The following is a 14,311-nucleotide window of genomic DNA, read 5'->3' on the forward strand; positions in this document are numbered from 1 at the left end:
ACCTTACTATGTGGCAGATACTCATTCATCGCTCAGCCCCAGAGGGAGGCTAAACAGGTGGGTTTGCAGTGGGCTAAATGCCGTGCCTAAGATTTGAACCCGAGCGGGACTGCGTGAATCATGGTCAGCTATACCACGGAAGCCTGTGTGTGTGTGTGTGTGTGTGTGTGTGTGTGTGTGTGTGTGCTCTGTACACAAGTGGAGGGAGTTGTACTGTCATGGGTCATCGTTACTCGTTCTGTTCAAGATGATGTACAGTTGATCAATATTTTCATTAATGAGTCACCATACAGGAGGTCCCACGCATCCATCACTTCCTTCCATCACAATATGTAATTACTGTGTCATATATGACATTCCCTTTGGTCAATCCATTAAGGATCCCTAGGGGTCACATTCCACTCTGTTTCAATAGACTGGTGGACACTAGTAGCATCTTGACCTCCTCTAGTGTCATGTAGAGGCTCAGTTCATTGGCCGCTTTACATGGCTTACCACACGTTAATCATGGTACCATGGTTGTCCCTGATAGTTATACCTTGTCTGACATCTCACCGTCGTCATGCTGGTCATGAAGCTAATGATGTATACCTTACCTTGTACATGTCTCGTTGTGAATGTTGATTTTATATACACATCCCCCAGGACAGGATCATGCATCGTCCTGGACAACTTCACACGCACTCAGGGACCACTTGGATTATGTATAGATCAAAAGTGGTATAACAGAGGTGTATGCCTCACACACGACGTATGACGGGGGTATATTCCTCACACACACGACGTATGACGGGGATATGTTCCTCACACACAGCTGTGCAACCAACAGTGTGTGTGTGTGTGTGTGTGTGTGTGTGTGTGTGTGTGTGTGTGTGTGTGTGTAGCTGGAGCGTTGCTGGATCCCTGTTGTTGTGAGTGCTGAGGCTTCTTGGTCCCCGGGTCATAGGGGCCCCACAGCCAGGTCCCTGGGCCATAGGGGGCCCTCCAACCTGGGCCCCGGGATCCCTGGAGGCCCTCGAGCCTGACCCCCGTGTTCCTGGGGTCCTCCAGCAAGTCCAGGGGTAAACAATGAGGTGTGTGTGTTTACCTTGCCATCTGGGTCAACAGCTAACTCTCCCACACCAGCTGTGGGTGACGGTCGACATCTCCCTCCCAGCGACCTCCTGCAGCACCTACCTCCCCTTGGAAGACGACCTCTTCGGTACGTTAACTTCAGGACGACCTCCCCCGGTATGACGACCTCTAGGACGACCTCCCCCGGTATGACGACCTCTAGGACGACCTCCACAGTATGACGACCTCTAGGACGACCTCCCCCAGTATGACGACCTTCTAGGACGACCTCCACGGTATGACGACCTCTAGGACGACCTCCCCCGGTGTGACAACCTCTGACTGCCGTGTTCCTGGTGTGTACTGAGCCACCGGACCCTGTGTGGAGAATCTTGATAACCTTGTCTACGGTGGAACACCTTGCTGACCTTACCTGTGGTGGAGCACGTCGCTGACCTGACCTGTGGTGGAGCACGTCGCTGACCTGACCTGTGGTGGAGCACGTCGCTGACCTGACCTGTGGTGGAGCACGTCGCTGACCTGACCTTATCATCGTGCTCAAGTGTATTACGTAATGTTCTAGTGTCGTACCAACGTACCGTCATGTTTTATAGTCGTACCATCATGCTGTAGGGTCGTACTATGGTACTATCAGGTTCTAGGGTCGTACCGTCATGCTGTAGGATCGTACCATGGTACTGTCATGGTGATTATGTTGTACTGGTGTTCCTTCTTTTGGAAAATTGAAAACGAGAGGGGAGGATTTCCCGCCCCCGCTCCCTCCCCTTTTAGTTGCCTTCTACGACACGCAGGGAATACGTGGAAGTATTCTTTCTCTCCTGTCCCCAGGGATAATATATTTTGAAGGTTTGTTGAATGTATTAGATGATAGAGTGGCAGATATAGTGTGTTTTGGTCGAGGTGGTGTGCGGAGAGGGGTCAGGGAGAATAGTTTGGTAAACAGAGAAAAGGTAGTGAAAGCTTTGCGGAAGATGAAAGCCGGCAAGGCAGCAGGTTTGGATGGTATTGCAGTGGAATTTATTAAAAAAAAGGGGATGAATATGTTACTGAGTGGTTGATGAGGATATTCAGTGTATGTATGGCTCATGGTGGGGATTGGCGGAATGCATGCATAGTGCCATTGTACAAAGGCAGAGGGGATAAAGGTGAGTGTTCAAATTACAGGTATAAGTTTGTTGAGTATTCCTGGGAAATTATATGGGAGGGTATTGATTGAGAGGGTGAAGGCATGTACAGAACATCAGATTAGGGAAGAACAGAGTGGTTACAGATGTGGTAGAGGATGTGTGGATCAGATGTTTGCTTTGAAGAATGTATGTGAGAAATACTTGGAAAACAAATGGATTTGTATGTGGCAATCATGGATCTGGAGAAGGCATATGATAGAGTTGATAGAGATGCTCTGTGGAAGGTATTAAGAATATATGGTGTGGGAGGTAAGTTGCTAGAAGCAGTGAAAAGTTTTTATTGAGGATGTAATGCATATGAACGAGTAGGAAGAGAGGAAAGTGATTGGTTCCCAGTGAATGTCGGTTTGCAGCAGGGGTGCGTGATGTCTCCATGGTTGTTTAATTTGTTTATGGATGGGGTTGTTAGGGAGGTAAATGCAATAGTTTTGGAGAGAGGGGTAAGTATGTAGTCTGTTGTGGATGAGAGGGCTTGGGAAGTGAGTTAGTTGCTGTTCGCTGATGATACAGCACTGGTGGCTGATTCGGGTGAGAAACTGCAGAAGCTGGTGACTGAGTTTGGTAAAGTGTGTGAAAGAAGAAAGCTGAGAGTAAATGTGAATAAGGGCAAGGTTATTAGGTCCAGTAGGGTTAAGGGACAAGTCAACTGAGAGGTAAGTTTGAATGGAGAAAAACTAGAAGTGAAGTGTTTTAGATATCTGGGAGTGGATTTAACAGCGGATTGATCCATGAAAGCGGAAGTGAGTCACAAGGTGGGGGAGGGGACGAAGGTTCTGGGAGCGTTGAAGAATGTGTGGAAGGCGAAAACATTATCTCGGAAAGCAAAAATGGGTGTTTGAAGGAATAGTGGTTCCAACGATTTTATATGGTTACGAGGCGTGGGCTATAGATAGGGTTGTGCGGAGGAGGGTGGATGTGTTAGAAATGAGATGTTTGAGGACAGTATGTGGTGTGAGGTGGTTTGATCGAGTAAGTAATGAAAGGGTAAGAAATGTGTGTGTGGTAATAAAAAGAGTGTAGTTGAGAGAGCAGGAGAGGGTGTATTGAAATGGTTTGGTCACATGGAGAGAATGACTGAGGAAAGATTGACAAAGAGGATATATGTGTCAGAGGTGGAGGGAACGAGGAGAAGTGGGAGACCAAATTGGAGGTGGAAAGATGGAGTGAAAAAAGATTTTGAGCGATCGGGGCCTGAACATGCAGCGCTACCTCGCGCACATGAGGGGGGAGGGGGTTGTTATTTCATGTGTGGCGGGGTGGCGACGGGAATGGCTGAGAGCAGCAAGTATGAATATGTACATGTGTATATATGTATTTGTCTGTGTATGTATATGTATGTATACATTGAAATGTATAGGTATGTATATGTGGGTGTGTGGGCGTGTATGTACATACATGTGTATGTAGGTAGGTTGGGCCATTCTTTCGCCTGTTTCCTTGCGCCACCTCGCTAACGCGGGAGACAGCGACAGAGTAAATTATAGATATGATATGATATATATATATATGTGTGTGTGTGTGTGTGTGTGTGTGTGTGTGTGTGTGTGTTGGTACTCACCTGGTGCTACTGTACGGGTGAACCCTTCCTCTCGTGGGCCCCCGTCTTGTGTAGCGAGGATCATGACTTCATCTGCTTAACATACCCCCCCTCTCTCTCTCTCCTGCAGCCCCACCCGCATTATAAAAGGTATCTGAACCTGACGTTCCTAATTACCAGCCATATTTTTAGTTTGTTGTTTGGCTGAGGCTCCACCCTCCTACCTTGGTCTGTGTCTTGGTCTCTGTGTCTCTCTTGTCTTTGTCTGTATTGCAGTGAGTGTCTTTGTTATATAGCTATGGTTGTCGTTTGTCTTACTGTTTGTCTGTGTGTCTTCTGTATCAACAGAATAATGTTTCGCTTTTCCTCAGACTCAGTAGACTCAACCCCATTAAGTTTTCAACCCCACAGCCCGGGCTGGGCCGACGGTTGTTAGGTTGGTCGACCAAATAGGTGGAAACCGCAACCCACAGGTCCACATAGCCCACCACAGGCTGGCTGTGGTGGGATATATATATATATATATATATATATATATATATATATATATATATATATATATATGTATGTATTTTGCTTTGTCGCTGTCTCCCGCGTTAGCGAGTTAGCGCAAGGAAACAGACGAAAGAATGGCCCTACCCACCCACATACACATGTATATACATACACGTCCACACACGCAAATATACATACCTATACATCTCAACGTATACATATGTATACACACACAGACATATACATATATACACATGTACATAATTCATACTGTCTGCCTTTATTCATTCCCATCGCCACCCCGCCACACATGAAATAACAACCCCCTCTCCCCGCATGTGCGCGAGGTAGCGCTAGGAAAAGATAACAGAGGCCCCATTCGTTCACTCAGTCTCTAACTGTCATGTATAATGCACTGAAACCACAGCTCCCTTTCCACATCCAGGCCCCACACAACTTTCCATGGTTTATCCCAGACGCTTCACACGCCCTGGTTCAATCCATTGACAGCACGTCGACCCCGACGATGTGGTACATCGTTCCAATTCACTCTATTCCTTGCACGCCTTTCACCCTCCTGCATGTTCAGGCCCCGATAACTCAAAATCTTTTTCACTCCATCTTTCCACCTCCAATTTGGTCTCCCACTTCTCCTCGTTCCTTCCACCTCTGACACATATATCCTCTTGGTCAATCTTTCCTCACTCATTCTCTCCATGTGACCATACCATTTCAAAACACCCTCTTCTGCTCTCTCAACCACACTCTTTTTATTACCATACATCTCTCTTACCCTTTCATTACTTACTCGATCAAACCACCTCACACCACATATTGTCCTCAGACATCTCATTTCCAGCACATCCACCCTCCTGCGCACAACTCTATCCATAGCCCATGCCTCGCAACCATATAACATTGTTAGAACCACTATTCCTTCAAACATACCCATTTTTGCTTTCCGAGATAATGTTCTCGACTTCCACAAATTCTTCAACATTCCCAGAACTTTCGCCCCCTCCCCCACCCTATGATTCACTTCCGCTTCCATGTTTCCATCCGCTGCCAAATCCACTCCCAGATATCTTAAACACTTCACTTCCTCCAGTTTTTCTCCATTCAAACATGCCTCCCAATTAACTTGTCTCTCAACCCTACTGTACCTAATAACCTTGCTCTTATTCACATTTACTCTCATCTTTCTTCTTTCACACACTTTACCAAACTCAGTCACCAGTTTCTGCAGTTTTTCACCCGAATCCGCCACCAGCGCTGTATCATCAGCGAACAACAACTGACTCACTTCCCAAGCCCTCTCATCCAAAACTCTTGCATTCACCTCCCTAACAACCCCATCCATAAACAAATTAAAAAACCATGGAGACATTGGGAACCAATCACTTTCCTCTCTTCCTACACGTACACATGCCTTACATCCTTGATAAAAACTTTTCACTGCTTCTAACAACTTACCTTCCACACCATATATTCTTAATACCTTCCACAGAGCATCTCTATCAACTCTATCATATGCCTTCTCCAGATCCATAAATGATACATACAAATCCATTTGCTTTTCTAAATATTTTTCACATACATTCTTCAAACATCAGACCTACACATCCTCTACCACTTCTGAAACCACACTGCTCTTCCCCAATCTGATGCTCTGTACATGCCTTCACCCTCTCAATCAATACCCTCCTATATGATTTCCCAGGAATACTCAACAAACTCATACCTCTGTAAAATGAGGACTCACCTTTATTCCCTTTGCCTTTGTACATATATATATATATATATATATATATATATATATATATATATATATATATATATATATATATATATATATATATATATATATTGTGATCACACTTGTCCGTGATGATAGTGTGAAGGTGAAATCGCACTTCATTAGGAGTTCATACAATTACATTTAACATGTAATTTTTCTATACAATGTGGCACGACATGTTTCGTGGAGACAATCCACCTCATCATCAGGTGGTGCCAGTACTTAACAAAGTTATTTAAATCCCAACATCACACTTGAGTCCCGCCGCCCAGCACCAATCTGTACAGACCAACCACTGTCCACTTTGTCTGGCAGTAACCGTTGTAAGGGAGAGTGATTAAGGGGGGTCACGTGGCGGGGGTTGACCTGGGTAGCTGGGTGTGTCTTGAACAACTTTTTATGTTTTCGTGTTTTGTCAATTCTCTCATAATGATTTGGTTAATGCTAGGATGGGCTTTAAAATTGCCTGGGGACAAATTAAAGTTCTTAGTATTAGCAATTAAGACAGATTCAATAACGTTACGTGTGACATAATCAGCAGAGGGGTATAGAATAACGGGATTTTCAAGATCTATGGCCAGGGTGATCATTTTCATGACAATGTTTAGCGATCGCATTTTTGTGGTCATCCCTGCGTACTGCATGACGGTGCCAATAACACATCTCCGTTACAGTTTTACCAGTCTGGCCTATATAAATATATTTACATGACTTGCATTTGACGACGTAACAATTGTCAGTGTTTACTGTGCGTCGAGTGTTGTCAACCACAAGTCATACTGAAAGTTCCCATGGAAGATGGCAGCACCGTCGGCTTGTGTCGTCTGCTATCATATTTACATGTGTCGTCTGCTATCATATTTACATGTGTCGTCTGCTATCATATTTACATGTGTCGTCTGCTATCATATTTACATGTGTCGTCTGCTATCATATTTACATGTGTCGTCTGCTATCATATTTACATGTGTCGTCTGCTATCATATTTACATGTGTCGTCTGCTATCATATTTACATGTGTCGTCTGCTATCATATTTACATGTGTCGTCTGCTATCATATTTACATGTGTCGTCTGCTATCATATTTACATGTGTCGTCTGCTATCATATTTACATGTGTCGTCTGCTATCATATTTACATGTGTCGTCTGCTATCATATTTACATGTGTCGTCTGCTATCATATTTACATGTGTCGTCTGCTATCATATTTACATGTGTCGTCTGCTATCATATTTACATGTGTCGTCTGCTATCATATTTACATGTGTCGTCTGCTATCATATTTACATGTGTCGTCTGCTATCATATTTACATGTGTCGTCTGCTATCATATTTACATGTGTCGTCTGGAGTTATGATTACAAACCTGTGGGCTGGGTATCGGTTAGTGGTGGTGGGGGGTGGGCTGGGTATCGGGTAGTGGTGGTGGGGGGGTGGGCTGGGTATCGGGTAGAGGTGGTGGGGGTGGGCTGTTTATTTGATAGTGGTGGTGAGGGTGGGCTTGGTATCGGTTTGTGTTGGTGGGGTGGGCTGGGTTTCTGATAGTGGTGGTGAGGGTGGGCTTGGTATCGGTTAGTGTTGGTGGGGTGGGATGGGTATCGGGTAGTGGTGGTGGGGGGTGGGCTGGGTATCGGGTAGTGGTGGTGGGGGGTGGGCTGGGTATCGGGTAGGGGTGGTGGGGGTGGGCTGGGTATCGGGTAGGGGTGGTGGGGTGGGCTGGGTATCGGGTTGGGGTGGTGGGGTGGGCCGGGTATCGGGTAGTGTTGGTGGGGTGGGCTGGGTATCGGGTAGTGGTGGTGGGGGTGGGCACGGTATCGGGTAGTGGTGGTGGGGGGTGGGCACGGTATCGGGTTTGGTTCTTTAAGCCGATTATTTAAAGGATTTGTGGGTTTTTTTTCAGAAAATGCAGAATTTATTGACGACTCGTTATAATATTGTGTATGGTTAATGATGGGATACACACACACACACACACACACACACACACACACACACTTGCGGCCTGACAGTACCGTGAGAGAAGGGCTTATGCCTCAGGGCGGCCCGGAAACAAAGGTTGTTATAAATACAGTATAAAGTTTGGTTGTATAAATACAGTATAAAGTTTGGTTGTAGCGGACTAATGTGACGCGGAGCTGTCTTTCATGTGGGTAGCCCGCGGCAGCCACACAGAGCGCGACAAATATTGTTTCGTAAAAGGCAACAAACGATTTTCTTTGTCTTTCTACACACACACACACACACACACACACACACACACATCGCACAAATATAATACTCTTCTTCTGATTTATATATATATATATATATATATATATATATATATATATATATATATATACATATATATTATATATATATATATATATGTTTGAGGACAGTGTGTGGTGTGAGGTGGTTTGATCGAGTATGTAACGTAAGGGTAAGAGAGATGTGTGGAAATAAAAAGAGCGTGGTTGAGAGAGCAGAAGAGGGTGTTTTGAAATGGTTTGGGCACATGGAGAGAATGAGTGAGGAAAGATTGACCAAGAGGATATATGTGTCGGAGGTGGAGGGAACGAGGAGAAGTGGGAGACCAAATTGGAGGTGGAAAGATGGAGTGAAAAAGATTTTGTGTGATCGGGGCCTGAACATGCAGGAGGGTGAAAGGCGGGCAAGGAATAGAGTGAATTGGATCGATGTGGTATACCGGGGTCGACGTGCTGTCAATGGATTGAACCAGGGCATGTGAAGCGTCTGGGGTAAACCATGGAAAGTTGTGTGGGGCCTGATTGTGGAAAGGGAGCTGTGGTTTCGAGCATTATTGCATGACAGCTAGAGACTGAGTGTGAACGAATGGGGCCTTTGTTGTCTTTTCCTAGTGCTACCTCGCACACATGAGGGGGGAGGGGGATGGTATTCCATGTGTGGCGAGGTGAATGAATAGAGGCAGACAGTGTGAATTGTGTGCATGGGTATAGATGTATGTGTCTGTGTGTGTATATATATATGTGTACATTGAGATGTATAGGTATGTATATTTGCGTGTGTGGACGTGTATGTATATACATGTGTATGTGGGTGGGTTGAGCCATTTCTTTCGTTTGTTTCCTTGCGCTACCTCGGAAACGCGGGAGACAGCGACAAAGCAAATATATATATATATATATATATATATATATATATATATATATATATATATATATATATATATATATATATATATATATATTTGTCTCTCTCACACACCGCTCATTAGGGATGTTCAAACTTGTAGGTAACGACAAAAACCTGGTATTTCCCACCGTGTTAATAACTAGCACGTTCTCTCCATCTGCCGCCAGCCGTATTAATCTGGCAGGGGAAATACACGGCTGAATATTACACTTGTTGAACTGATCGACACAGCAGAAGTACCTCCCCACCACCTGTGTATATGACACTCCCCACCACCTAGTATATGACAAACTCCCCACCACCTATGTATATAACACACTCCCCATCACCCATGTGTATGTCACGCTCCCCAGCACCCATGTATATGACACACTCCCCACCACCCATGTGTACGATACACTCCCCAACACCCATGTATATGACACACTCCCCACCACCCATGTGTACGATACACTCCCCAACACCCATGTATATGATACACTCCCCACCACCCATTTGTATGACTGTACCATCCTGGTGTTTGGTTCACACCACCAGTAGTACAATCCTGGTACCTGGCTCACACCACCAGTACCATCCTGGTACCTGGTTCACACCACAGCTGCAGCAGTAGAAACACTGGTCTAGTACACCCAGCACAGCTGCAGCAGTAGAAACACTGGTCTACTACTCTCAGCACAGCTGCAGCAGTAGAAATATTGGTTTACTACTCTCAGCACAGCTGCAGCAGTGCAAACACTGGTCTACTACACCCAGCACAGCTGCCGCAGTAAAATCACTGGTCTCCAACACCCAGCACAGCTGCAGCAGTAGAAACACTGGTCTAGTACACCCAGCACAGCTGCAGCAGTGCAAACACTGGTTTTCTACACCCAGCACAGACGTAGCAGTAGAAACATTGGTCTGCTACTCACAACACAGCTGCAGCAGTAGAAAGAATGGTCTACTGCACCCAGCACAGCTGCAGCAATAGAAACACTGGCCTCCTACACCCTCCACAGCTGCAGCAGTAGAAATACTGGTCTTCTACACCCACCCCAGCTGCAGCAGTGGAAACACTGGTCTTCTACACCCAGCACAGATGTAGCAGTGGAAACATTGGTATACTACCCCAGCACAGCTGCGGCAGTAGAAGCACTGAACTATTACACCCAGCACAGCTGCAACAGTGAAAACAGTGGTCTACTACACCCAGCACAGCTGCAGCAGTAGAAACACTGATCTACTACACCCAGCACAGCTGCAGCAGTAGAAATTATCGACTATTTGTGCTTGGAAGAGAGAGAGAGAGAGAGAGAGAGAGAGAGAGAGAGAGAGAGAGAGAGAGAGAGAGAGAGAGAGAGCTTGCAGCTTTGTAGATATACAAGTAGAGGAAGAGGTGGTGGGCGGGGGGTGAGTGTCTTGAGCTGGTGTGAGGCATCTTGCCTCCTGTGTGAGCCTCGGCGCACCAGGTCACAGGGCCGCCAACACAAACTCTGGGATCTGGTGAGTTGTCTTGCCTGTAATGGACTCAGAGAGAACGCGACAGCCCGAGGTCCTTAGGGGAAACTTCTCAATTTTCACTTCATTGATTTTCAAATCGCGGGGTCGGATGTGCACATTTGTTTAGGGCGAGGGAAAGCTGGAATGGAATGCTAATTTGGACCATATGGGTTGAGTGGGGGAGCCAGAGGTGGCTTTGTTTCTTGAGGTTTCTGCCGCTGGATTTGTTGGGCAGGAAAGGCACGGGTTCCCAGCGTCTTTCCTTCTGTATTTGTAGAGTCTAACCCACTATTGGTCTTGGTACAAGTACAGTGGAAGGCATGTTTGACGTGCCTCATCATCCATGGTCGTGGCAAGATCAATAGCACTTGAAAAACAGGTATACTGGAGCGATATGTTTACACTTTGTGTAGAGGAATAAACACATACATCTGTAGTTTCTTAAAGAAAATGGTAAATGTTACACTCTCAACTTTTCCTATAAATCTTGCTTGTGTGCCCCCACCGTGTGGTACTCAGTGAGCTGCTGCGTCACATGATTATTGTGTGGACATCAGCAACTCAAAGGTTGGCCGATTTGATAACTGTTTCCTGCCCTACATGTCGAAGCTTTGGAACTCTGTACCTTGTGGTGTCTTTCGTAATACCATAACTTGACACATTTCAAAAGACAGGTTTTTCACTGCCTCCAAAATTCGTAAATACTTTCCCTTATCTCTTGTGTTTCCAACGTAAACTGAATCTCTCTCTCTCTCTCTCTCTCTCTCTCTCTCTCTCTCTCTCTCTCTCTCTCTCTCGTGTCAGTCTGTTCCCCTTCCCATGTCTCTCTACCTGCCCTGCTCCTATACTGGCACACTGGACGCTCTGCTGCACCATAGTGCTAACCTCTGTCCTCAGTGGGGCTCCACATGTTCCATCTTCCCAGAGTCCACCACATGTTCCATCTTCCCAGACTCCACCACATGTTCCATCCCCCCCAGAGACCACCACATGTTCCATCCCCCCCAGAGACCACCACATGTTCCATCCCCCCAGAGTCCACCACATGTTCCATCTTCCCAGACTCCACCACATGTTCCATCCCCCCAGACTCCACCACATGTTCCATCTCCCCAGACTCCACCACATGTTCCATCCCCCCAGAGACCACCACATGTTCCATCCCCCCCAGAGTAAATCGCATGCCTTCATTTCCCCCAGATTGTAGTTCAGGTCTTAATCTCCCCCTGAGTGAACCACAAATCTCCATCTCCCCCAGAGTGTTGCATACACCTCCATTTTACCCCAGAGTGTAGCACACACCTTCATTTCCCCCAGAGTGTAGCACACACCTTCATTTCCCCCAGAGTGCAGGACTAACTCCACGTTTTCTGTTGCAGGCGAGACTCTGGGTCAGGGTTTCCAGGCGTGGCAGGAGGGTGGGCCAGAGGTGGGTCAGGCGGTACACTCAGCGAGCCGGGCCGTCCTACACCACACCAGCCACTTCCAACAACAGCTGGACGATGCTGTGCGCACCACCTTCCATGTGAGTACTAGGGGCACGGAGGGGCATGACTGGTGGATGAGGCACGGTGGATGATGACTGGTGGATGGGGCACGGTGGATGATGAGTGGTGGATGGGGCACGGTGGGGGATGACTGGTGGGTGAGGCCCAGTGGGGGATGACTGGTGGGTGAGGCCCAGTGGGGGATGACTAGTGGGTGGGAACCAGTGGGTCAGGTCTGAAGGCTGGGGGTCAGTGGGTCAGGTACGATGGCTGGGGGTCAGTGGGTCAGGTATGATGGCTGGGGGTCAGTGGGTCAGGTATGATGGCTAGGGGTCAGTGGGCCAGGTATGATGGCTGGGGATCAGTGGGTCAGGTATGATGGCTAGGGGTCAGTGGGCCAGGTATGATGGCTGGGGGTCAGTGGGTCAGGTATGATGGCTAGGGGTCAGTGGGCCAGGTATGATGGCTGGGGATCAGTGGGTCAGGTATGATGGCTAGGGGTCAGTGGGCCAGGTATGATGGCTGGGGATCAGTGGGTCAGGTATGATGGCTAGGGGTCAGTGGGCCAGGTATGATGGCTGGGAGTCAGTGGGCCAGGTATGATGGCTGGGGGTCAGTGGGTCAGGTATGATGGCTAGGGGTCAGTGGGTCAGGTATGATGGCTAGGGGTCAGTGGGCCAGGTATGATGGCTGGGGGTCAGTGGGTCAGGTATGATGGCTAGGGGTCAGTGGGTTAGGTATGATGGCTGGGGGTCAGTGGGTCAGGTAAGATGGCTAGGGGTCAGTGGGTTAGGTATGATGGCTGAGGGTCAGTGGGTCAGGTATGATGGCTGGGGGTCAGTGGGTCAGGTATGATGGCTGAGGGTCAGTGGGTCAGGTATGATGGCTGAGGGTCAGTGGGTCAGGTATGATGGCTGGGGGTCAGTGGGTCAGGTATGATGGCTGGGGGTCAGTGGGTCAGGTATGATGGCTGAGGGTCAGTGGGTCAGGTATGATGGCTGGGGGTCAGTGGGTCAGGTATGATGGCTGAGGGTCAGTGGGTCAGGTATGATGGCTGAGGGTCAGTGGGTCAGGTATGATGGCTGGGGGTCAGTGGGTCAGGTATGATGGCTGGGGGTCAGTGGGTCAGGTATGATGGCTAGTGGTCCACTAACTGTAGCAGGTATATTAAGTGTAAAGTGCTATACACTTGCAACTGTGTCTCTCTTACATGTATTGTGTCATAAGGAATTACAGCCATCTTGAACCATGATTTCTGGCAAACCATGAATGGAAATGATGAAACATTCCAGCAGGGTTCCTCAATGATTGGCTCTTTTGTGACCTTCACTACACGTACAGGACAGGATGAAGGATGCAAGATGATCAGGTCGGTGGAGGTCAGGTTGTAGCTGTGATCAGTGACGCCTGAGTATGAGGCAAGACGGAACCTCAGGGCTCTAACACTGAACGTATAGTGTGTGTGTGTGTGTGTGTGTGTGTGTGTGTGTGTGTGTGGACTCTGCCAGTATTATACAATTCGTCACTTTTCTCTTAAACCTTTTGAAATCTGAATTAGAAAGAAATTATGGACCACACTACTTGCACTATCCTAGTGCACACACACACCTTGAACAGTATTTGTTGCCTCGTTTCGTGGTTGTGGGTGATGGGAGGTAGAGGCTGAAGGGAGAGCTACCCCACACTATTTTCCTCCTCAGCCCAGCAGAACACGTACCTTAGTGCAGGACCAGAGCCGTAAGATGGTAGTTACGGTACGTGTCAACATGTAGGAGGTGGTCCAGCGGTGCCTGGTGATGTTGTGGTACGTACAGGTGTTGGATCAAGTGATACGCGGGTGTACAGTCACTGTGGTGTGGTTACTGTGGTTGTTGTCAGTAGGACAAGTGGTGGGGGTCAGGTCTCGGGGGTTCAGTGGGTCGTGATGGTTCACTGGTTCACTGAGTCGTGAGGACTTCAAATGGTCAGATATCGTTGTAGTAATCCTTTGGTTCGTTAACATGATATATAACAATGATGTTATACATACTGCATTAAGATAAGATGATGTATGGATTTTAACACCAGGAATTTCTCTAGAACAAAGTTCCAG

At 47.3% G+C, this 14,311-nt stretch overlaps 1 protein-coding gene across 2 annotated transcripts in view; it reads left to right on the forward strand.

Annotated features, from left to right (window-relative positions):
* LOC139761327 (uncharacterized) overlaps positions 1-14,311 on the forward strand; it is a 441,300-nt gene that overhangs the window by 392,282 nt on the left and 34,707 nt on the right. For both annotated transcript variants that reach the window (XM_071685392.1, XM_071685393.1), the window contains exon 3: positions 12,112-12,257. In XM_071685392.1, the coding sequence (XP_071541493.1) occupies positions 12,112-12,257 (146 nt within the window). The remainder of the gene's footprint in view (positions 1-12,111; positions 12,258-14,311) is intronic.

Source organism: Panulirus ornatus, chromosome 40 (assembly GCF_036320965.1).
Source record: "Panulirus ornatus isolate Po-2019 chromosome 40, ASM3632096v1, whole genome shotgun sequence".
In the NCBI taxonomy this organism is placed as follows: Eukaryota; Metazoa; Arthropoda; class Malacostraca; order Decapoda; family Palinuridae; genus Panulirus; species Panulirus ornatus.